The sequence below is a fragment of the Myodes glareolus genome, chromosome 8 (assembly GCF_982192425.1).
Source record: "Myodes glareolus chromosome 8, mMyoGla1.1, whole genome shotgun sequence".
Lineage (NCBI taxonomy): Eukaryota > Metazoa > Chordata > Mammalia > Rodentia > Cricetidae > Myodes > Myodes glareolus.
Genome location: NC_142033.1, coordinates 98,678,928 through 98,704,957, shown reverse-complemented (window position 1 = coordinate 98,704,957; position 26,030 = coordinate 98,678,928). Strand labels below are relative to the sequence as shown.

The 26,030-nt window shown below is 40.5% G+C and overlaps 1 protein-coding gene across 4 annotated transcripts in view; it reads right to left on the bottom strand.

The window, feature by feature from the left end:
* Rtn4 (reticulon 4) overlaps positions 1-26,030 on the bottom strand; it is a 59,984-nt gene that overhangs the window by 2,564 nt on the left and 31,390 nt on the right. For 3 of the 4 annotated variants that reach the window (XM_085692320.2, XM_085692321.2, XM_085692322.2), the window contains 2 exons: positions 12,264-12,471; positions 9,664-9,802 (listed from right to left, as the gene is read on the bottom strand). In XM_085692320.2, the coding sequence (XP_085548446.1) occupies positions 9,664-9,802; positions 12,264-12,471 (347 nt within the window). Of the gene's footprint in view, positions 1-9,663; positions 9,803-12,263; positions 12,472-24,437; positions 24,689-26,030 lie in introns of those variants that run through there. The other variant, XM_085692323.2, reaches the window with a different exon arrangement.

Sequence of the window (26,030 nt, the reverse complement as noted above, 5' to 3'; positions counted from 1 at the left end):
ATCCTTGCTTCCGGCAGCTAGACTGTTCCTGTTCCGTTTGTGCAGAGGACTGTTATCTAGGACACTGGTCTGTCCTAGATAATTCTGATCTAGTGTGGGATTATTTGGTGACTTCTGCCTTCATCTGGCGCCCAATGTGGGGCACCAGTTTGCTGGAAGGGAGAGAGGCCGCTTGATGGTTCCTGGCCATCCGGCTAGCTTAGATCTGAAACAATCACACAGAAACTATATTAATTAAATCACTTCTTGATCCATTAGCTCTAGCTTCTTATTGGCTAGCTCTTATATTAATTTAACCCATTTCTATTAATCTGTATAGTGCCACGTGGCTGTGGCTTACCAGGTAAAGTTTCCAGCATCTGTCTCTGCGACTCCATGGCTTCTCTCTCTCAGCCTTTCTTCTTTCTCCCAGCATTCAGCCTAGCTTTCCCTGCCTACCTAAGTTCTGCCTTGCTATAGGTCCAAAGCAGTTTCTTTATTTTACCACTATTAAATAAATACCATTATTTATTTAATGGTAATCACAGCACACAGAGGGGACTCCCACATCATCAAACTTTTATACTACTGTCTAATGTAACTGACGTAACATTAATTAATATAACTGATCACTACTATTCCCTTAATTGCCTTTACTTACCAAACAGTAGGTGTTGGATACAAGAAACACATTTATCCTTCTTAACTTTGTCTTATTTATTACCTCAGCATAAAAAGGTTTCTGAGTTGCCTAGTATTCAACTAACTACAGTAGTTATAAACCAGTAATACAGGTTTCACTATCTCCTCCAGGGGCCAGAGATTATAATAAACTAAACTGTACTTTAATCATCTGGCTCATTTGATACTTAAAAAAAAAATAAAACAGCAAAAGAAGAAGTCTGTAAGGGCTTTGTTTCTAAAACACAATTTCATTTTGAGAACTATTATACACACACACACACTTTACTCATGAATGACTTGACAAGATTCTAAAATTTTCTTTCACTTCTAAAACTTGTGATATAGCAGCTCACTGACATGTATCATAGATCACTGGCATGCTTAAGGCAATTCTTGAAGACAAGCACAAAGCCAGTCTAAACTGCATTCAACATTTATGATCAGCATTTTTAGTAACCACAGAGAAAGATGGGTACCTTCAGGGCACATTGCTGTGTTAATACATTAATAATAATATAGGATACCTCTGTCTTTAGCTTACACTTAATAATAGTACACACTGAGTTGTCCTGAGACAGTCCCACACTTCCCTCCTGCAGGTAATAAATCCCACTCTACTTACGTCCTAAAGAATGAAATCTCCTGCATTGCTGTATTCTCTAATGCAAAGCTTTTGGCTGTGTCCAACAACTGCTGTGCCACTTTTTGAGACAACAAACATACAGCCATGACAGCACCATCTATGATGACTTAAAAAATTTATGTGCATGAGTGTTTTGCTCACACGTATACCTGGATCCAATGGAATAGGTATCGAATCCCCTGCAACTGTAGTTATAGACAGTTGTTAGCTGCCAAGGGATGCTGGAAATTGAACTTGGGTCCTCTGCAAGGGCTCTTAACCATTTTCTATTGTGATTATTTATGTGTATGTAGCAACAGTATTGACAGAATAGAGCAAGTACGCTCCCCATTAACAAAAGCTGGAAATGGCCACTTTCCACAGAAACACACAGTTAGCATTTTAGGGTTTATGGGCCCCAGAGGCTCTCCATCTTGTACTGTTTTACTTGCTGTTTTCTAACCTTTAAAAATGGACGCCACCACTCTTGGATCCCAGGCTGTGAAAATGTTCCTGTTAACTGGTTTTACCAGAAAATGAGTACACACACTTAGAAACATGAACAGTCTCCACTACAGTGGCCGGGGGAGAGAGGGTGAAAGGAAGTCTGTAGTTTCCCCTTTGTTAAAGCAGAAGCAGAACCCCAATGAGAGGGCCAGCTTCCCTCCATTCTGCTGGGAGCCCAGAGGCCACACTGAGGCAATTTAGGACAGTAGTGAGGGCAGGAGCCAGGCAGAGGATTCCCAGATAGGACGACTCCACTGCAGAGACGGAGTGTTTAGTGTCCTCCGAGCTCCAGGAGCTGCAGAGCTGATGAAGGAAGCAGCAGCAGCAGCAGCCCCAGCACACTTCCTTACACACGAGGCTGCAGTGCTCAAGACCACGCCTCATGCAGAGCAGATTCCAGCGTCGGGTTACACTCGCCCCGCCTAGGCTTTGTTGAGCCTCCATATTGTTGCAAACTGAAAACCACACTGTGCCCCTTTCACTGCATTTAAAGACTATCTTTTTTCTATGTGCTCACTCAACAAAATACATGTGAATGCTTACTGTGAGTGGCAAACTCTAATAAGCACACTACTCATTAAAAGATCTTTTGAATAGCTACAACCACCATTAAAAGAAGCAACACTCTAATATCCAAATAAGATATGTCAGGCACTCCTAACTGAAACCAGTCTGAAACCCTTCCCATTTTAGCCGCTGTTGTAGAGCCTGTGGTAGAAAGGGTTGAAGGATGACTCTGTTAGCTCACCCTTCCCCGTTCACGGTTTTATAGCTTCCAGAAACACGTAATGCTGGAGAATTTACAGTAGAGCCTCAGAGCTGTTTTCATTCATCACCGTGAACATGGCTACGAGGAAAGAGTCAACATTCCACATCTTAGACACTGCTTTAGTGACAGATGCCCTCAATCATGGCAGAATCAGAGAGCAGCGCATTTTAAGCTAATAATCCCTAACCCGATCAATTACAGTCACTTCCTGAGACTGGACTCTAAACACACAAGGAAGTGGTTCAGGATTCCACACTGGCTGTGTCCAAAGAGTACTCGCCTCAAGGACACTCTCTGCAGGCTACTCTCACAGACAGAAGCTTAGCAGCCTTTGGTGCCAGGAAAACAACATACCAAGGCTAGTGATGACTGAGGCAGTCAAACACAAGTACTCTCCTTCTAATTGTCCCCACGTACTGCAGCCATTCAAGTATTCTAGGCCAACATAACCATATCTTCCTAATTCTAACAAATCAAATTTCATAGAAGTTTTAAATGTTATACCCCAAAACAAAAACACTGGAGTTTCCAGAAAATACATGATCAAGAGTCAGATGCTGGGCTGGAGAAATGGCTCAGCTGTTAAGACCACTGACTGCTATTTTAAATGACCTGGGTTCAATTCCCAGAACCCACATGGCAGCTCACAATAGTTCATAAAATAGGATACAACACACTCACACAGACACACATACAGGAAGAATATCACTGCACATAACAAAAAAAAAAAAGGTAAATAAATAAATAAAAAATAAAGAGAGGGAAGGAAGTAAAAGATTTTTAAAAAAAAAAAAAACCAGATGCTGTAAGAATTAACATTGAGTAAGGAAAAAAAGTTAAGGCAATCATGAAGACATGGGAAGAAAAACATGGGAAATAAAGGCCCTTCATTCCCAGGTCTGGCTTGCCTATCAGAAAACTCCAGGTATCACTGAGACTATTCATTTTCTTTTCAAAGGACATCAAGGATGGTAAATATACTGCTTAGCCAGGGCCAAAATGATGTAACTTTGAATTTCTAGCACTCCCTAAACAAACCTGTTCACAAAGTCACCACACCACCTGGTTTAAAAGAAGAAATTCTGTGACTTCTAACTGTTGGGGACTACATCTCTTCACAGTATTTAAGGGGGGAGAGGATGGGGGTATGACCCAGTAGTTCAAAGGCTAAGAATGGATATATGAGCCTTGGAAGACTGTGTGCATGTACAAAAACACAAGGAGGTTGGGGGTGTTTTGTTGGCAACCTTTAGAGATGTAACGGTCCCTTGAGAAGCCAGCACATGCTCTCTGAAATGCTTTATTTTTTTCCTTGAGCATATTTCTATTCTATTTAAGATTTAAAAATTTATCTGTGTGTGGAAGCTCACTCATGTGCAAGTCACATCTGTCTGTGTGCTACGTGTATGCAGGCGCCCACAGAGGCCAAGAGGCATGGGATGGACCCTGTGGGATGCAGTTCCAGTCCGTTGTGACCCATTCAGTGTGGGTGCTGGAAGCCACATCCAAGTGCTCTGGAAGAGGAGCACACTAGTCTCCTCTCTGGCCATGTGGCCTCAATTTTAATAAATTCTACTGCATAGTGTCTCGTCCTGAAGGTTTTTTCTTCATCCAAGTCTCACATCAAGGTGACACCTGGAGGGAGACCTCTGAAAAGAAGCCCTCACCGCGGCAGCTGAGGCGAGCGTTGGGGGAGCGACTGGTCAGCCGTGCTCTATACTGGCAGCAGCAAGGCTGCAAGAAGCCACACATAATGAACGTTAAACAGACACTGTCTGGTCTGCCTTTCCTCCAGGAGAATAAGGGAATAAAATTTAAACAAAAGAGCTCTTTAGAGTTATGATGCTTCATTTTGGGAAAGAGACATATTTAAGGAAAATGGAAGGGCACACAACTTTGGGAACTGTGCCTATTAAGAAATCTTTTTAAACACTGTAAATTATCCTTTCTAAAAAAATTTAATCCATTTTCTTGAATGACCTTGACTATTTCTACATTTTCCTCCTAATTTTTCTGAAAGCCAAAGAAACATGCCAGGAAACTGTGGAGATGTGTCAGCACAGCAGCAGAAGGGCCTTTTAATGTTCTGCTGGACCCTGCTCTGGCACAGAGATAAAATCATATCCTCAAACAGTATAGCTACATGTCAGGCAATGCAGCTACCAATGTTTTTACTTACAGCTACAGATTAACTATCATACGAAGTCTAGTCTTTACCACCCAAAGTCATGCCTAGAGATACATATAAGAACCCACTGAAAATGCCTACTCTTAGTCCCTATTAAATAACAATTTCTTGGATTTGGTGTTTCAAAGGACAGGAGATGGTGGTGCAGTCTGGCCTCATCTTTACCCAAGAACCTCAGAAGCTTCTGAGTCAGTTACTCAGTGCACACATAGCAAACAACAATAAAGTAAGGTAGTGTGAGAGTCAATTACATTTTAAGTTTTAATGCCTAAGAGACCCATGAAACAAAAATGCCTCTGATCTGCCAGCCCCTTTGTTTAAATGGAAGCCCTACCACCATGCATATATACCCAAAAAGGTTGAGATGTTGGTGATCTCCAGCTAGTGGCCCCATTCCACGTGCTGGTCTCATGTCTCCCATTCCAAACATCACCCCTGAGAAAGGCCACCAAAAGTCAGTCCCGTCCTGGGGCTCAGCTCAAGCTATATAAGACCAGGTAGTCATATTTGCCATAATGTAGGACCCAGCCATGACAAGCTCAATAGAGGCCTGAGTCTCAGTAGTTTACTCTGAGGCAATACCTGGTTCCAAGACCACAAACTGAGACCACCCAGGCACCACCCAGGAACAGACCATCCAAAGGGAATTCCTAATGTCCGGTCCAACCTTTGTAGATAGGACCACCTGCCAGCACACACCCATCACTTTTCACCAAGCCACCCCTAGACAAATATCAGCCAATCAGGGGTACTAAACCTTAGAAGCCCGTCGCCCTACACCCTTCTAATGTAACTTTTATGGGTTTTGCCTTTAAATAATGCCCTCTAGAAGTGCAGGGTGCCTCCACTTGCTGCTGCTATACCAGTTGCTTTGACGAGGTCCCTGCTGGCTTGTATTGTGCACACAATAAACCTTGCCTTTGCAGAGTCGGTCTCCCTGGTGGTCTCTGGTGTCCCTACGGACTGGGCACAACAATGTGATCCCTCTGCCTTCCCAAGTGCCACCCAGGAGTTGCTTTGCTCTGTTCATTAAACCTGGATTTATCGATTAGGTTTGATTTAGTTTATTGCATAAGTGGTAGAGGAACCCAGCAACTAGGGGTCCAATATCTAATATCCTTGTCCACGGACAAATAATTCCTGAAATGCTGGAGTTTATGGAGACAACAACTACATATTTTACTCCCCTAAACAAGTCTGTTTGAGCCATCTGCACTGTGTGCTTGATCCCATGTGGGCAGGAGGAATGTGGACGGGAAGTATGTCAGGATGGACCCTTGCCCTGACTGGATGTAGACAGGAGGTGTGCAGGCTATGATACACATGCACATGCATGGCTTACAAGATAGGAACTTTCTATTAAAGCTTCAAGAGTCTTCCAAGGGGTGCCGAAGATGACACCAGCAGGTATGATATACTTTTCTTTTAAACCGGAGGTAGGGACAAACAGGGTTTTATGCTAACAGCATAACTTTCTAAATTAGCTACCTTCCATTCAGTCTTCCCAGAAAAATTAAATCAGAACTTTAGAGAATTAAAACTCGAGTTCCTTTGCCTTCCCAGATAAAGTTATATAAAATATAACTCATCACATGACTCCAGTACACAACCAAGACGGAAAACTCCTTTTAAAACAAGAGCTCTCCCCAAAGATCTTATAGAGATCAATCACAAAAAGTGAGCTAACCCTTAACTAGGTAGGAAAACCACTGTAACAGCACCAGGTGACCACAACTCTAACCCCACTCTCTGGCTCTAGCAGCAGAAACAGAAGCTCAGAGCCAGCCTCGCCTGGGCAATGCTGCAGCAGTGTAAGACCCAACATTTACAATGAGTAAGACTTAAAATGTTTGTAGTATTTAGTATCTGAGCTATACTCTGAATGGGTTAAGAAGTATTTCAACAGTGACTTGGCCCATACTCTCTAACCAGAAAATGGATTAGTGATTATTTTGTGGATACTTGAAATATTGTCTAGGATTAAAAAGCTTAAAAAGTTTATTTCAGAGTAGCAAAATGAATGGAACAATCAGACAGGAAGCTAAAGAGAGGAATCAGTAACAACAGGAACTATTTCATTTGCCCAAGACAACTACCAAGAGTAAACCAGGCACACTTATGCTGCCAGCTCATCTCAGGTGCTGGGTTCAGAGCCCTGGAATGTGATCACTTCTTTGATGACAGCTGAAATAAACTCTTCCCTCATTATGAAGGAAAGGGAGAAAAGGAATTTAAAGATAGTGGAAAATGGAGAGGGGGTGTTGTCATGTGTTTGCAAGAGTGACTCTTAATTCCACTCAAAAACTGATAGCTAGTACCTTTGAGTCCATCCCCAGAAGGAAATATTCCACACAGTGATCACTGCTGCTTGACCAAGTTGCAGCATTTTGACACTGCAGTCACAACTCTCTACCACCTTTGCTTCCATTTCTAATGATTCTCACTGTGTGTTAAGAATTTCTTATGCCTCTTCCTTTGGAGAATTTTGTGTGGGTTTAAGGATGAAAATGTACATAATGGCAACTGTACACATACTTCTTTGGGAAAACTCTCCACCACCATGAAACCATAAAGCCTGATGTGGTGACTCTGCGCAGAAATACCCACTACACCAAGAGCAGAAAAGTTAAAGATTTACTAACTGGGCACACCTGACAGTCAGAGAAACAATGGGCCTGAGGCCATAAGGGCAAGAGTTCAGTTAATAAGTACAAAGGAATCAGAACGGCACAGTATAATGGGAAGAGAGTAAGCCATCAAGACTCCTTTTGGGAGTGTATGAGGGGAACGGGCCCATAGACACAAAGGAATGCAATTAGGAAACAGCTACACACACACACACACACACACACACACACACACACTCACACTCACACTCACGTTGCATATATACAGTGCAAGCGCTGCATCAAACCCCTTGAGAAATGAAAATTGATCTTCAATTGCAGTGTCCAGTCTGGCCTTTTTCCCAAGGTCAGGTGTTTGGTACCAGGCCCCATTTCCTCAGAGGCTTGAGGAAAGTTATCTCAGGGAGGAGGAACTTCCGGTTCTTCTTCTAGTGCTCTGCCTGCGAGTGTGGTGCCTATTAACTTGTCAAGGTCAATGCCAGCCTCTAGGCTCCCTCAGTCCCTGCTTACAGGCTCTATAGCTCCTCCTTGCATTCCCTAGAGACAGCCTTGGCAGTTGGAATAAACGTTTTCCCTTTTCACCCCCAGAGGACCATTATGGTTGACACCTCCTGACCACAAAGGCAGACACTGCTCAGGAATAAGCCTGGGGGAGTTACTAAACCTTAAAGAACAACAGGCATTTAGATACTTGCTGAAATTAACACTTTCATCTCAGGAAAAATGTTATGATAAAGTTGAAGGCTGATTTCTCCCCTGAATCACTGAGCCTGCTCTCAATCTTGCTTGTGCAATTATAGAATATAAAAGGCACAGCCTTTTTTCTGGTGTGGGAAAATTGTCTATAGTCTGTGAATCATGTTTTAAATAAATGCTGATTGGCCAGACAGGAAGTATAGGCGGGAAAACCAGACAGGAAGTAGAGGTGGAGCAAAGAGAGCAGGAGTATTCTGGGAAGCAGGAAGTCCGCACTCCTGCCCAGACTCCAAAGAGACAAGATGTAAGCTACCCCACGGAGAAAGGTGCCGAGCCATGTGGCTAACATAGATAAGAATAATGGGTTAATATAAGCTACAAGAGCTAATGAGCCAATTAGTTTTATAACTTATGGAGAACTCTGTGTGATTTTCTTTGGGGCTTGCCAGTTGTGGAAACATGGGCAGGACATAAACCTCAACAAGCAGGCCCATTCATGTTACATTTTTCAATAAACTGATCCACCTCAGATCCTGTCAGTCTCTACCTTCCCTTCACCAACTCCACACCTCCTCTTTGGGACCTGAACCCCACTCAAGTTGGACTCCTGAAGAAAATAATTTGCTTTTCCATGGGAACAAAAACTATGATAGGCAAACAGGACCACACACATAAAGCTAACACACAGAAACTCTCTTCAGAAAGGCAATACTATCTCTAAAACTGGATCCTCCTACCTCAGACGCTTGAGTGCTACAATATCTAATTATTTATTTGCTTGCTTGTTTGTTTGTTTTATACAGGGACTTAGACCATGTGTTCCTGGGTGGCCTAGAACTCTCTAGGTATACCAGGCTAGCCTTTGACCACACAGAATCCCTGCCTCTGCCTCCTGCACAGTGAGATTAGAGTCAACACTTCTGGCCCATAACCACTTAAGTCTTCTTAAGGTTTTATTTTTTAAATCAAGTTCTTTTTTAAGTAAGGAAAATTTTAAAACTATCCTGGACTAGTGAAGTATTCTTACTTACATGTTGGAAATAAACAAGTGGAATCTGTGCTATCCATAGACAGTCACAGGCAGAGAGCAAATTCTCATGGAGAACCACACAATTCACCCAAGATCGGCCCTGTGGAGTGTGCAATTGAATGATGGCGGGTTTCATAGCCACTTCCTTTAAAGAAGACATCATGTATTTCTCTTCTGCCTAAGCAGATTTGAGACCTACTCAGGCTCACTTTGTGTGTTGACAGATGAAGCATTCATCATGTTTTATGGAGCCCTAAATGAAAATCTATCTTAAAAAAAAGTCGCCAATTCACTTTTCTTGGGCTTTGGGTTTGTAAAACCTACACTCAAATTTTCTTCTTCATTTCTCTTTCTAAAAGTGTTTTTCCTTAAGAAGAAAAGTGGCCAACTATAGTTCTCATACAAGTGTAAACAGAGGACACTGATTTTAAAACCTAAATTTACACTCCCGTGACGTCATTACATCGTCATGATCTGAGTAGAGAAAAGTAGAATTTTATATTACTAGCTTTTGGATATTAAATTCTATAAACATCAAAGTGAAAAGTAAAATAAACTTACCTTCAGGGAATCAACTAAATCATCGACTAAGAAGAGGCGCCTGAGTTCTTTTATTGTGCTGTTCACATGGCCAAGAGCAGAATTACTGTATTTCTGAACCAGTTCCTCTGATATAGCAACTTCAGATTCCAAATACGCCCTAGGAAAACAAAGCAGACCACAACTGCCATTGATCCCCAATGTCAACCAGCAATTATATCCGTTATAAAGGCTACTGCAAAAAAATTTAAGTAAGCTCACTGTGGCGTCTCATGCTTATAATCCCAGCACTTGACAGGCTAAAATTGGAGGATTGCTGCTAGTTCAAGACCAACCTGGGCTACAGAATGAAACCTATCCCAAACAAAATAAACAAAACCCAAATTCTTAAGACAGGGTACGTTTAATGGTATATACTGTCAACTGAAATAGAAATAGAAGCCTGTTTTAAAGGCAGACTGATCTGAGTTTAAATCTTCAGTGCTATCGTTCTCTTAGTCCTCTAACTTTGCAAGCGAAATCTCCTAAACCTGTTTCCTCATTTAAAGTAGACGCTATCATGAGGATGCAAACATGAGTTGAACACAAAAAATTACACTGTCTCATTAGATTCTACCTATCAAAGAGCCTACGCATTTCACTGTCAGGAATGTTAAATACCAGACCATAACATAGCTGCTAAAAGTACAGTGCCAACACCAACAAAACATAATATTTACCCTCTGTTTTCATGTCCTCATGTATGCTACAGTGGGTAGAAGGGTTAAATTTAAGAAGATAACAATCTGGGAGTGGCCATTATTTCAAAGATGACATTTTAGCTAAACTATACTCCTATCTGAAGCACAACACCCAAACTAATCCTATTTCCCCGCATGTGTCCTCTGAGACAACCCTGCCTATACCTTTGCAATATGCCCCAAATATGTCACCTCTTGTTAAGTATCTGCTATTTGCACACTGAAATGTCTCAGCTTTCCAACTCTATAAATTAGATAAGAGTTTTTAAAAATCACTTCCAGTTCAAGCACTATAATATAATATTCTATGGTTCCCAAGAGCCACCTGATTTTGATAACCTTCCCACTGTTCCCTATCTTGAAGCTGGAAATGAGTCATTTTAAACATTTTTTAAAGCCATAATGCCCTGGTCAGCATGTTATTTCCCTAAACAAAGTTCACTTCTTACCTCTAGTGACAGCCTGTACTATGAACTAACCTCACCTCAGATCCTACCTAGCCTTATCAGATGTGAGTCTCTATGACCCCAATGTAATCAACCACTCTTTTAACCCCCAAAGCATTGCTTTCTTCTACTGTTATCAACCAAATCCAGCTCTGAATACAGACATCATATTTTCCCTACTTAAACAGAGACTATTTGGAATCAAGAATAATTCTTTATTAGTCCTAGTCCAACTGTATAAGACATTGGTATACCACTGTTAATAATACCAAGTTAAAACATTCAAAGTTTTCCATCAATTTTTAAGCCAGCAGTAAATTATTTACATAATTTTATATAAGTATGTGTGGTACATGTGCACATATGTATGCGGGTACCTATGGCAGTCAGGAGGTATCTGGTGTCTTCCTCAAACCTGAAGCTCACTATTTGCCTAGGCTGGCCAGTAAGCTCTCAGGATCTGTTTGTTTCTGGCCCTCCACACTTGGGTTACAAGTATCCACAGCAGGGGTCAGTTTTTATGCAGGTGGGAGGGGTCAGAACTTGGGCCCAGCTGTTTTCACAACAAGCAGTCTTACGCACAAAGCCACCTCTCAACCCTGTCTATATAATTCTTAGACATGTAAAGAGTTGGCTGAGGAAACTTTAGAACTCTGTTCTTGTAAACTGCTGCTGGCTCTGCGGCAAACAGCACCCTGCACAGTGCCATTTAGTGAGGGCACTCCATTGCTCACCACTGCTCCCTCCCACTTATGACTTCACCTGCACCACTGAGACTGGGCAACCGGAAAACTGCAACAAGCTTAAACGCCATGTCAGCTAAATTTGTAAAAGACTACAAAATGCCTATATGAAGAAGGTATGTTTAAGGAAAAAGAAACTGCAGTCTTTTTTTTAAAAAAAAATCTTTAAAACTAATATTGCAGGTAATTTAGAAGTTATATCTTTATAGCACTTTCATACATTTCATTAAAACTGCTTTAAAATCTTACTTGTTAATGGTTTGTGGCATATGACTTTGTCATTTTGAAGCTACAATTTGAAATTACTAAAACCATGTCTCCCTTCTGCGTGTAATGCCCTAAGAAACTGAGCAAAGTGTAGGCAAGAATATATACTGTTGAGGGCAATGGGAAAGGGTGTGTAGTAACAGACAGTGTTTAGGGTACCAAGAGAGCACAAAAATGTGAACAGTAAAGACAACAGAGCTTCACCTGCCCTAAAATCCACTATGGTAACCAGTATCTACTAACAGATATTCATGAGGAGTCCAGTCTTTTTTACCATAAGAAATCTCAAAGGCAGATGCTCTTCGCACAGCTTCTTCTATAATTATCTCTAAGCAGCAGAGAGACACCTATAATCCTACATGTAGATAGCAGACTGAAGTCTACCAATCCTGTTCACACTGTTGTCGTTTTTTTAGACATCTCACCTGAATGGGTGGCCTTCATCTGATTTCTGGACAGCTTGGATCACACCCTTATATATCCTAAAGCTGATAGTCACAGACAGCAGGGCCAAGGCAATGTAGGCCGTGACACTCACAATGCTGAACACCGTCAGGGACAGCAGTAGGAATAAGCTGGCACCAAACACCACTCCAGTCTTCTTAATGTCTCTCCAGTAGAGGAGGTCAACAACTACAAAGTCAAAGAAGTCTGAGATTAGAATACTATGTTAACCATTTGGATCTAGTACATTCACATTTGCTCCACACAGAGAACACAAGCCTAAATTGTTCACCCCATTATAAGCTGCCTGTCAGGATAATGCTACATTTGTACTTTTTACCACACCTTCTGTCATGCCAGCCTCCCACCTACATGACCAAATCCTTCTGGCCTAGCAGAGGCCACTTGACATCATTTTGAGGCATTTCTTCTTCATACTATTCATGATATTTAAATTACAAGGAAAACATTACTAAAAGGGCTACTGAAATTAAGTTAGTTAGATAGATAGAAAATCAAATTTTAAAAAGATGTTGAAAAATTGAAACTTTAACAGCTGAAAATCTGAGCTTTATAGGTTGACTTTTGGAAATCTCTTTGAAACTCCTACAGTGGTATCTCAGCCTGGCACTAACAGAAGTTACCTACAGTAAAAGGCGGAGCAGAAACAGCATTCAGACATCTCAAAAACTCATTTCCTTCAAGAGAAGAAAATGTCATAAAAATTGTAGAGGTCAAAAACAAAACAATTCTACATACTACAGTATTACATAACATTTGGTATGGAGTCACACAGAGTCAACTTAGCAAGTCAGCTTTTGGCCACTAGAAACAGGGCTACTGCAATACCCACAGGCTTGAAGTCTCATCAGTTTCTACTCAACCCAAGGAGAACTCTCAAGTGTACCAAAGGGCTCTTTGACAGGCCACAAGATGGTGAACTGAGAAGAGCAAAACAAAACAAAACACTCTACACAATTTACAAAGTAAAACAAATATGTATATACTCAAGTAGAATTTTTTAATTCTTGATAATTTTAAGATAAAGGAGGCAATATTTTTAAAAGTTACACTGAAAGGGGCTGCTTTGGTTTTGATTCTCAGGATTCCTAAATATGCATGGCTTCTGTTTATCAGAGGTACTTTTGTAGGGGAAAATATGAACATGAGCTATAAAACACTAAGTATTCTTACGAAGGCCTGAATTCCCCTGAGTACGTGGATCTTGGCGTACAGCTGTGCAGTAGAGTATATGCCTAGCATGTGCACAGTCCGGGCTGATCTCCATTCCATATTTATCCACAGCCCCTTTTGTTGCTTATTTTCTGACTATGTCTTTAAGTCTTCTACCTATAATACCTTTGTCAGTTCTGATGTATGCAACTTGTTCCTACCAATTCATCTGAGAACTCATCAGACCTTGAAATCCAATCTGTGTGGTCAAAGTGACACAATGAATTATGTCAGTCAATAAAGAGATCAGAGTAATGTCAATAGCTTTTTGGCACTGAGCAAACACTGAAATTCCATCGAGGCTGGGCATGACCTGGGAGGCAGAGGCACGGCTGCTCAAGTTGTAACAGAACTCAAGAATGGGACAAGGAAGCTGAGAGAAATTTAAAAACACTCTGAAACAAAGGAATCCCATTGTCATTAAGAAGCCAGGAAACTTAAAGTGCAGGACTTCACATCTTCCCCAAGCTCTAATAATGTCATCCTCCCCCCCACGGAGTGCAAGGACGGTAGTAACATTCCACAAGCAGTGATGGCAGTGCAATTCCTGTGAGGCTGCCCTGTGTCCTATAACAGCGTCTTATATAAGACCAGGCTCAAGGCTCTGGAGCTGGGTGACCTAGACTCCAACAGCAGTGCTAAATTACTAGCGATGTAACCCCAGGCAAGTCACTAAGCCCTTCTACGCTTAGAGCTTCACCATTAAACTGTACATAAAAATAGAATTGTCTCGCTGAGATGTGATTCATTAAATGAAAATGAATTATGATTTTCTATCGATAAGAGGATTAGTATAAAACACTTTCTACAGGACTAAGCATAATAAATTAGTAAACTAAGGACTGTCACTTGTTGGGTCACTAGTACTGCCATGAAATCACCACCTTTATTACCCGGGTATTTAACGTTGTAAAAGCATAAAGAGGAAAAAGAAATGTTCAACGTTTTGATTTCGTTATTAACCTGAATACAATGCCACACTTAGATGCTTGCTGACAATTCCCCAGAACCCAAGTAAGAGTGGAGAAGAGCACACTACAAAGTTGACCTCTGACCTCCACACACACGCCCAAATACTTACACACACTTTTTAAAGGTAATGCCAACAGAATAGAACTATCAGTAGATTTTTCATTTAATATCAAATCATTTTACACTCATATAAAAATGCTCTTTTATAAAAAAGGCTTTCAAAGTGCTTAAAGGCATTTTTTATTAATCTTCAGTATCACTAATGGTATGATAGTAATAATCAGTCCTACACTCAAATTCCCATTAGTGGACCCTAATCAATAAACTTTTACTACTGACACTAGCCTGTGCCCATACAACTTTAAAATACCCACTCTTCTTCTAAGATTTAGATTTCAGTGGGTAGGAGGCTTAAAAAAATGGTTTAAACTGATTCTTCCCAGAAACATTTTATTATGTGTCAATCAAACTTTATAGAATAATTAAGTACATAATCCTATTATGTTCCAAGCAATTATAAACTATGTAATTTTAATTGTAAGAACAAAAAGAAAATCTAAAAAGTTTTTTACAATTTAGAAGTGACAGGTCTTCTATTATTAAAGGCAGGACTTCCTATCATTAAAGCACTCTGCATGGTACCAAACTGAAAGGTCAACATATTCAAGTTCTTCAAAACGTTGCACATCTGCACAGTTGAGGAAAGGGCAAGTCATGGGCAAAGAATCACTGCATGCAAAGTGGATTACAAAGGCCAAGAACACATACAGGAAATTAAAAAGAAAAGGGACACTGTCCTAGTTAGGTGCCTACTGTTATGGTGAAACACTATGACCAAAAAAGCAAGCTGGAAAGAAGGACAGGAACTCACACAGGGCAGGACCCTGGAGCAGGAGCTGATGGAGGCCCTGGAGGGTGGGGCTTACTGGCTCCTCCTCCTCATGGCATAAAAGCTTATTGTAATACATTTGACAAGTACTTCTCCGAGCAGAAAACATAAAATTAGGTTTTTAAACATTCACCTTGTGTGTGCTTGTGAATGAATTGATCATGTATACACCACAGCACGTGTGTGTGGCTCTTTCCACCACATGGGTTCATGACGGAATTCAGGAGGCCAAGCACCTTACTCACTGAGCCACCTCACTGGCCCATCAGGTTTCTGAAAGTGCCTTGGAAAAGAGTATGGATCTGATTAAAGTAGTGCACATCTAGTGAGACACTGGTCTCTAAAGAGAGTGAGATACCTACAATGGCACTAGAAACAGAGTATTAAGGGAATCCTGAGTACAAGGTCAGCCTGAACTACACAGTAAATCTGAGACCAGTTTGGGCGACATACAAGAACCTGTCTCAAAACAAACACACCAAACAAAAACATACCTAACCATAAAGTCTGAAAAAAAAAATCTACTAAGTAGTATTTTTACTTTTTTACTATTGGGATTATAGATAAGTCTTAGCTGCTTTTTTACACATTTCTGTGCTATTTGAAATTGTCACAATCACAAAATATTCCCTTGATCCCTATTCTACTTAAAAACAAAATCCAGTAACACGAGTGCTGTGTTCCCAGCAGGACCTCCTACCATAAGGAGAAACAACTGGGGCAGCAGCTCAGCGGGCAGGGCCCCCAGCAGTCCCTGCACACAGAAGCAGGCACGGGGGCATGCGCTGGTCATCCTGCTGCCAGGAACGCGGAGACAGGCAGAGCTAGAACAACCTTGGAAAACAACAATGCAGTTATAGGGCTCATATTTCTTCACTACAAAATTCCCTACAAAGCTTTTTAATGAGAGGATGGTTAACTAAAAGTAGGCTGGAGCTATGTAGCTAAGACTGTCTCAAGAAAAAAAAACCACCTCACCTAGCCCTACAGTCATGTAAGCAGTACACAGGAGCATAAGAGAAATAAGATTCCTACACCAACTCCTGTATTTGTGGTCAGGTGACTAAGCTATTGCGTCAACTGGATGTCCAACTGCAGAAGAATGCCACTAGATTTCCCTACTTTATATTACATAAGAATGTTAATTTATGAGGTGAAAAGATGGCTCTGTAGGTAAAGGCACCTACACCAAACTTGATACAAGTTTTTATCTCCTGGACCCACATGGTAGAAGGCAAGAACTAACTCCTACAAGGTGTCTTCTGACCTCCATACATGCGCATGTACACACACACACTCACACACACACTCCTACATATGCATACAAGTATGGGGAGGGGGAAGCTTTTAAAAATAACAAGCCTTTTAAAATAAAAAAAAGGTGTAAATCTTCAAGATTTTTGTATTAGGCAGTATTTCTTAAGGTATGACATAAAAACATAAACAAAAGAAAGTTAACAAATTAAACCTCTTAATAATAAAAGCTTTTATGTTTCAAAGGACATAATAAAGAAAACAGTCCAGAGAATGGGAGAAAATGCAAACTGAATATCTGATTAAGGGCATGCTGGAGAGCAGAGAGCCCAGGTGTGTTCAGGTGCCCACACCATGGCTCACTGCAGCGCACACTCAGGTTCCAGGGGCCAACTCCTCCCCTGGCCTCTAGGGCACCAGGGACATGTGTGGTACATAGACATACATCAGGCATGCATAAAGTTTGCATAAAACTTAAGTATCAGATAAAGGACTTGTTTTTTACCAGGAATCTTTTAACTCTCACATAAAATGTTTATGAACGCCCTTTTTAAAGATCCAAGATGAATTGAACAGCAATTTCCCCTTACAACTGTGGAAAACATGTAAGTCAATCAACTTATAAACAGCTATAATTTAGAAAAATAATTGAAAACTTTTGATTATTTTGGTATAGTGCACTTGAACTAAAATTTAAATCTAAAGGAACTCAATCTTTCTTTCAGTGGCTCCACACAAGGTAGAAGAGCTGCACACATCTGGTAACCACAGGCCATCACCTGTCATCACTGAAAACAGTGCTAGGCCAGCTGCCTGCAATCAAGTTCACACTGAAGTTAGAGAGACAGAGAGACAGAGACAGAGAGAGAGACAGACAGACAGACAGAGAGAGAGAGAGGAAGAAAGCAAGAAAGAAAACAGTGACCTCCAAATCACCACACTCAGCTCACTAATAATTAAAACCAGAGCTGGGAAGAGGACTCGGTGGGCAAAGGCACCTGGCACACCACACAGGAGAGCACTGACCCCAGGAAGCGGTCCTCTCATCTCCCACACGGGAGAGCACTGACCCCAGGAAGCGGTCCTCTCATCTCCCACACTTTGTTGCACGAGGAGCCCACACACTTACACACACAAAATAAGAAATATTTTAACTGTGTGTGGGGGCACCAACACAAAACCAGCAGAAAATACCCTAAGTTCACATTTTTAGTTTTTCTACGCCACCCAATGAATGCCCATAGATTTACTACCATTTCAAGTTAAAGCTAAATATATTCTCTTTAAAATGTAGTATCTATCTACTCCTACCCAAATTTTCCTTACTTGTCCAAAATTTGATAATTTTTAGTTATAAAAATTGCATACATAGAAAAAGAGTACATGCAATAGCTTTTGATTGATCACATTATTACAAAAAAAAAAAAATCACAATTTTGTAAAGTCTGTAGTCTGAAAGGAGATATCCCCAAAGCCATTTCAATGCTCAACTCTCATCTACAGATATGCAAGGTCACTGTTAACACGTCACGGCTTTTCATCTCTGAGTCGGTTTGTATGTATACAGAATAAATTAAGACGGCGGTAACTGAGAAAAGCCAGCACAATTAGTCTTCTCGTGCCTACCACAGCTCACATGCAAAGTAAATATGAAAGTCAATAAACAGATTAATATGTACCTAGTATTTTAGATGAGTATCTTGGCTTTGATGAAGCAGAGAATGGTAATTTGCTCGCACACACAGTTCCAAGAATTCAAAACGCTGGCTAAATTAATTTCAACTCCCTTAAGCCCAAATTCTAGCAATGGGATTAAGTTTTAAAACAAACAAACAAACAAACAAAATCACAAGAATAAGAGAATTCTATTCACTGCTTAAATGTTCTTCCTACATTCAGGTATGTAATCCAGTTCTTAAGAGAAATTATATCCCAGGCATGGTGGAGGTCTAAGTAGACTTAAATCTTTTTAAGAATACTAACCTACTAACCACACCTACTTTTTCCACAGTTGGCATAACAGACTACTGCTCTTTTACTAAAGAGTGAGGACCACGTAAAAATAAATGGTAAATGATATGCCATGTACAAAAAAGCTGCCGTAAGACTATGCATGGGTAAAACATCTAAACACGGGCCGTTAGCTTTTCCCCCCATCATTCTTTGGTTGTTCACATACAAACTACAAAATAAAGGCCTCGTGATACAGCTTTATGGTAATTTAGTATCTTTAGTTTTCTTGGTTTCCTTATCTACAAAACTAAATGTTAGAATATGTAAATAAATGCAGTGGTTTAGCACGGCACAAGAGAAACCCTGTCTTGAAAAACCAAAACCTTATCTGCAAGTATAGCATAAAATTCTTTTGCAAAAGTATTTTGACTGTATTTTTGTCTGTGCACCATGTGTGGCTCTGGTACCCATGGAGGGCAGAAGAGGATGTCGGATCCGGGAACTGGAGTTACAGATGGTTGTGAACTGCCGTGTGAATACTGGGAATCCAACCTGAGTCCTATAGAAAAAAAGCCAGTTCTCATAACTGCTGAGTCATCTCTCTAGTCCTCTAAACTTTTTAATTTATTAGTTGTTTCATCACTCCTTTAAGAAAAGGGAAAAAGGGAATCCTAAATCCCCAATTTTTTTTAAAAAAAAGTATTTTTCTCAAGGCCAGGAGTAAACTGTTAAAGCTCTGTCATTGTATACAAAAGTTGTTCAGTGCCACTGAGGTCCAGTGAGAAAACCAACGTTTTTGCTTTCTAGGAATTTACAGAAAAAGAGCCCACTTATAATAATCGTAACAGAAGCCACAAATCACAATCAAAGAAAGTTTAAAGAGCTGAAACCATGTCTATGTGGGAAGAACAGGTCTAAATACTACAGAGTCCAAATAAAACCTGGAAGACAAAGCCCACGAGCACAATGTGAGCAAACACAACAGCAGGCACGTCATGGGGACAAGGCCTTGGGTGGCTGCTGTGGGCACGTCGTGAGTTAGTACAGAATAGTCAGTACTAGTTAACTTAAAAAGAGTAAAAACCCTTTTAGTGGCACTGTTCTTCCAGAAGATTCATTTTAATTCAGCCATCATATAGAACTTAGGAGAGTAGTTAGCAGTCCTAGAAATACTCAGATTTAAGGGAAGGAAGAGAATAAATTTCCATCACTGGTTCCAATATATATCCTTTGAAGATTTCTATTTTTCTATAACCACTGAAAACATGTATATTTACTTTTATAAAAATGCAAACCGATAAATTCTGTTAATTTACTTAAAACTGACAAAATACCTATCCTGAGGTTAAAACCATCAGAAATACATATACTACATGGCTCCAAGACTCACTGCTCCAAGCAATAATTCATACAATCTTTCTGAAACGCAATGCTGCAAACATGCATCTACAGCACAAATACCCATCAACTTAGTAACCATGAATAAGAACAGAATTTTATTCACTTATACTCAACTTAGCATTGCTTATAGTTACAAACAGGGGAAGGCTTATTTCGCCACCAACATAGTAAAGCAACAAGCTATTTTAAAGGAGGACATGCCGACTGAACTGCTCAAAACTATAGAACAGAATATGTACGATGTAACCTCTATACTACATTACTAAACCCAAAGCCACTCTCTAAATTTTCTACAACACACAGTCCTGCTACTAAACAACCACCATAAAACTCTAGAAGAAAAAGTTAAGACCTAAATTTCACTGGGTTTCAGCTAAGTTTAGAATTAAAACCAGGTACCTCCCTAATATCAGTAGGTCTTAAAATTGTTTAATTACGAGCTCCTTTCTCAGCCTGTCTCTTGCCCATGCTCAAAGGATAAGCCAGCACTTCAAGCACCAGGCAGGTCCTCTGCTCCTCCCCCTGGTAACCACAAGTGCACCTACCCATCCTCAACCACTTAAACTCCCACAGACACTAGAAATGACAAGCAAGACTAGGGAGCTCCATGGGAGTCCACAAGAGACTGTTCCAAAGCCATACAACTGAAACCACTCACAAAGGTCATCCACAGCAGTTAAACTTCACAATCCACAAACAGGAGTAAGAATGAGCGAGGTTTCTCCTTCTCCTAAAAAGCGGACAGGGTTGTCTATCATGTCTATCTTCGGCCTTCACAGCTTCCCTCCAGCCAGCCATCCTTGAAGTCTCTAGTCCTTGCGCGCTGGCGAAGCACACTGCCCCACTCCACTGCCCCACTCCGGCTGCTGCTGTGAGATAAAGCTACCGTTCCCAGACGCTCCCTAATGGAGGTGCTATCTGACTGTCCTGCCCTAGCTTCAGGTTTCAAAAAGATGTCTGTCTTCACTTTGTATGTTTCTCATTCTTTATCATTTCTTGGCATTTCCATCACTTCAAATTCAAAGTCTCTGAAATTCAATTTGGCATTTAAAAAACTAAGAAGAATAAAACTTGTATCCATCTGCCTTGCACAGTCATTTCATTCATTCTGACTGCAACTTCAATAGTCTTGCAATCCATGGCAAATGCCAAGTATTTCCTCAGTAGTCTCCTCAACTCTGTGACTTGCCTTTCACCTCTATTTCAGATGCGGTTCAGATAAGCTCTTATCTGGGCATTGCTACAGTCATCCCAAACACAGGCTTTTAGGTTCTTCTCCAGCTTATACAGCACCACAAACTAACCTTCTCCTACTTTAAAACATCAAAAAGTTCATTATTTCCTTACAAACCACATTATCTTCTAGGGCATCTTGTCATGAAACCAAAGACCTTCAAAACTGGAACCATAAATTTACACAATAAACTAAAACCTTAGAGGAAGTGTCTTATCTGGCCAAAATCAAAATATACTAGAACCGAGGCTTGAAATCCTAGATTTCTGTTTTTCCAAATCTGCCCAATTATAAAATGAATGACACCAGATTGCCAGGCCCTGTAGAACTTGCTGTAATAGGTTAGAATCACAGTAATCTTTTAATGAACCAGAGGAGTCTTGAGAAAACCTGACCCAGATCTAACTTTCTATCATCTCTGATCCCACCAATCTATCATCTAGCTATTGTCCTACACAGTCCAGAAAATTCTAGCCACTGTCTCGATTATATCTTTTTAGTGATTATGAAGCAAGTGTGGTTGGAAGGCAGGAAAATTATGGGGGAGGGAAGGGAAAGGAGCCTTTCACTTTAGCACTTTAGCTTTACTAAGAATCAAGAATTCCAATATACTGAACATTTGCAGTTTTCTAGGGATCTCATCAGAAGTCACATCCCCACAAACAAACAAACAAACAAAAACAACCCACTGCTGGGGGGGGGGGGGATGTCCTAACTCTCTTGTGCAACCCTAGTGGCTCCTGATTCTATCTTATCGGATTTTGCTCACACCCAAGGAACGATCGATGACACAGTCATTTCTGTCATCTCATTTGTAGGAAGTTTCTTAGCAATCCTTTGAGATGCACTTTGAGCACCACCAAAATGCATATGCCTACTGCTAACTCCAATTCTTTGAGAAGCCCACACTTGTAGTCATGGCAATGGATTTTCTTCTGGGGCACCTCTTTCTCTTATTCTTTGTGCTTACACAAAAATTTCTTTTAATGAAGCAAAATGATCCAAAAATTCTTTCTTGTGTTTGGCAAGGATCAAGTTTTACCTGAGCGGAGGTATCTGAAAGAGAACTCCCAGATTTGTGAGCTACAGTGTGGAGCTGTCTCTGCTGCCGACAGTTACAAGCATCCTTGCATCCCACTGAGGAGACAGACTCTCAAGCCTTCCTTTATCTTAGTCTAAGTTTTCCATATAACCTCAATAATCAAATACTGCGTACATTTATCAAAATATTCTGCTAATGAACAGAAAAATAGGACTATAATACCAAGTATAATTCTGGTCTTACCCTAAAAGATTAAATATCTAATATGAAAAAAACAAAATCACCCAAACAGCAAACACATTTAAAACTTCATCAAAAATAAATAAATAAAAGCAAAACAAACAAAGAAACAAACAAACAAACAAAAAACACAAGGCAAGATGGCACACACCTTGAATCCCAGCACTTGGGAGACAGGGCAGGCGGATTTCTGTGAGTTCCAGCACAGCCTTGTCTACAGAGTTAAGTTCCAGGACAGCCAAAGATACAGAGAAATGCTGTCTCAAAACCCCACCCTGCAATCAGAGCATGTGCGGCTGCTGTCAGAGCTGGGCAGTCTGGGAGTACAGGAGCGCAGACACAGGGAGCAGATGCAGTACATGTATTTTAACTTTACCTAGACGCCCTCAGCCTAGGTTCCTCCTAAAAACTCATTTGCTTTTTGCATCTCGGTGATTTCCAATTTAAATCTTACTCTATAATCTGTAACATTAGCAGCTGGTAGAAAAAACATTAAAATATCAATTAAGAACCTGAGGATAAGAAAAAAAACATAGTTAAGTGTTCTGACTGACTCAAACAATCACTAAAAAAAAATGGCACAAAAAAAGTCACCAGGTTTACATATAAACAAGACAAGGTTCTGCAGAGGTACTCAAGAGTGAAGCTGAGTTCATGTTTAAAGGCCTTTAAATCTCCGATAAAAGATGGGTTCTACTGCCTCTTAATTTCTTGACTTTATATCCCGACATTACTACCTTAACCTTAACAAGTAAAAGTTTAACATTTTTAGTCTACAATTTAAATCATTCATACGAAGACTGGAAAGTTGCAAAACGGGCCCTGCTGTGGCTTTTTCCTCATCAAAAAACTAGCATATTGGTTCAGTTTTCACTTTCGATACTTAATAACTAAGATGGAGAAAAATCCTTTTTTAACTTCATGACATGTTCACAGCTGTTTTCCCCTCTTTATGTTGAATAAAAGACTTGACAAAGTCTCACGTGACTGCAACGTTAAACTCACCTTTCCCCCACATTTACTTTACTGAGCAGTTTTTGTTTGTTGTTGTTTTTAAAGCTCAGCTATAGAAATGCTTGTAATCTTAATCATTTTGTTCTAGAAGGAAGTAGCATTTTAAAAGAATTATAAAACTTGAACGTAACCAGGAACACAGAACAACAACAAAAAAACATTCTTGAGGGAAATGTTTATTTTAGGCACCTAAAAACAGTTCTAATAATTTTTAAGACAACTTATTCTAAGCTCTCTCTCTCTCTCTCTCTCAAACAGCAACTGACAAGCTACATAATAAAATGCTGTTAAAATATTCAGCAGTCAACTCTTTACTACTCTGCAGGCTGAAATTCTTACACAGTGATCCACTGAGATTTGAAAGGATCTGAGCTTTCAAGGGGGAGGAGGGGGACCAAGATCACTGATTGGTTATTACAAGGACAAAGGTTAGCATAAATTTAAATTTAGATATGCATTTAAAACTACACATCTGAATAATTTCAAGATATATAAAAACTAAAAAGTGTTCAAGAGCTTCAAGGGTTCACATTCCATCTCAAAGGGAAGTCTCTTGCGATGAATTCTGCTGCCTACAAACCTATGGCTGGATTTCAGGCACACCAACCGGCATGACGGTTATACATCTTCCACACCAAAAGGAACAAAAAATGAGATGTTAATCTCATACCAATGTCAACATGCAAGATTAGAAAAGAAACCCGACAAACAGGACTGAAAAGACTAAATCAAATACCACTACACAGAATGACATCTTCCCTATCCACGATCAACTGTGAAAACACAGAAGGCAGCTGCTTGTTTAATCTTTAGCATTACAAGCTCAGCCTTCACTCTCGATCCGCAGGCCATCTAAACTGCAAAGCTTACCCTTGGAAATCTTCCTGGTTACATAAAAACGAATGAATGATGAAAACACATACCCTTGTCCTTCCAGTGCTTCTTCTGACCGTCCATTTCTTGTCACGATCTGCCCTCCAGCAGCAGTTACAAATTATGCATACCAACAGAAAAACTGTGCACGGCGAAATTCTCCCCGAGACATGGAATCCTCGTTTCCTCAACCTAAGTCTGCAGTCTTCCCTGCTGCACAGCTGCAGCAGGACTGGAGTCACCTGACGTCTTCGGGGTGTGGAGCAGGCTGACGCAGTACAATCTGTAACTAGGCTACTAATGCTCAGACATTAATGCTTCCCTTCTATCTGTTTAGTGTCCGAGCCATTTGCTGCTCGCACCAAATGGAGCTGCCTTTTGCAGGGGAAGGGGCAGCTGCCAAAAGAAGGCGAAAGACTCTTCCAACAGAGCCAGCCACTAAACACACCTGACGGATACAGAACCGCGACTGCACCCACACAGACTTCTCCTTTGGGGGCAGTTCAAGCACGCTGCCTTTTTTTTTCCAGCTTCACTTGAAACTCTAAACTCGACAGTTAACCCACGAGGTAGAAATGGACTGACCCAAGTGGGTCAGTAACTTCAATGTCAAGGTTGAGAACCTTGCTTCTGGGCTTACTGAGGCTTAAAGCACTCATTCTGGAAGCTATGATCAGAAAAATCAATTTAGTTATGCTTATAAATTACTTCAGTGGAGAAATTCTCAATTTCAGTGACCTTAGCTATTTTCTTTGTTTACATTTCTGGAAATCTAGACTCTTCCAGATATATTTAATTATTCCCTGCTTCAATTCAGTCTTTTAATAAATACTAACTACCTATCATTGCAGACACTATTAATTGATCCGTGGCTGGGGGAGAAATAGTTACCCTATGAAAATGGCAAAATTTAATGAACATAAAAACAGCTGTAGCACACCGCCTGCACCACAGGTTCGCGAGTCAGACGCGGGTCATCCTTGAAACAAGACTGCCCCTTTCACTGTGTTAGGCTCTCCTTGACTAATGGCCACGCCCTAGCTCTCAGGACCTTTCAGCTGCAAGCCCACCAGAACCCACTCCCCTGACAGCAGGAACTCATGAGGGTCTCATGCCCAGAGCAGCTGCAAGAACAGGAAAACAAGTTGTTTGCTCCGGCAGGCAAATGGTCACAGAAAATTCAGGGTCTGAGGGTCTGCAGTACCCAACCAACAGCTACAGTATTTCTATTTTTTTTCAAAGTTTATTAACCTTGCATTCAAATTCCAGTGTAGAATGTCTTTCTGATGTCCCACACTGGCTTACCTAAGAGAAAAGGAAATGCAGAGTAGCAATTCAATCAGCTAAAATATTTTTAAGTACGCATGACATGCCAAAATATAATGTGTATAATCTACACAGAGGCACAGCCTCCAGGGCTCTAACTACACTGAAACAGAGCGTTGCTCTGAAACTTGCTCCGAATGTGTGAACGGCAAAATCTTGCAGAATCCTTAAGTGGACAGAATGCCAATGATTCATTTGTTCATAATCTGTCTTTCTTGCTCAATTAGAAATAAAAGAAAGCAATTTTAAACAAAATTTTAAAGTATTTTCAGTTCAAGAACTAATATTTAACATTACTTGCTAAGCCCTTCCTTACA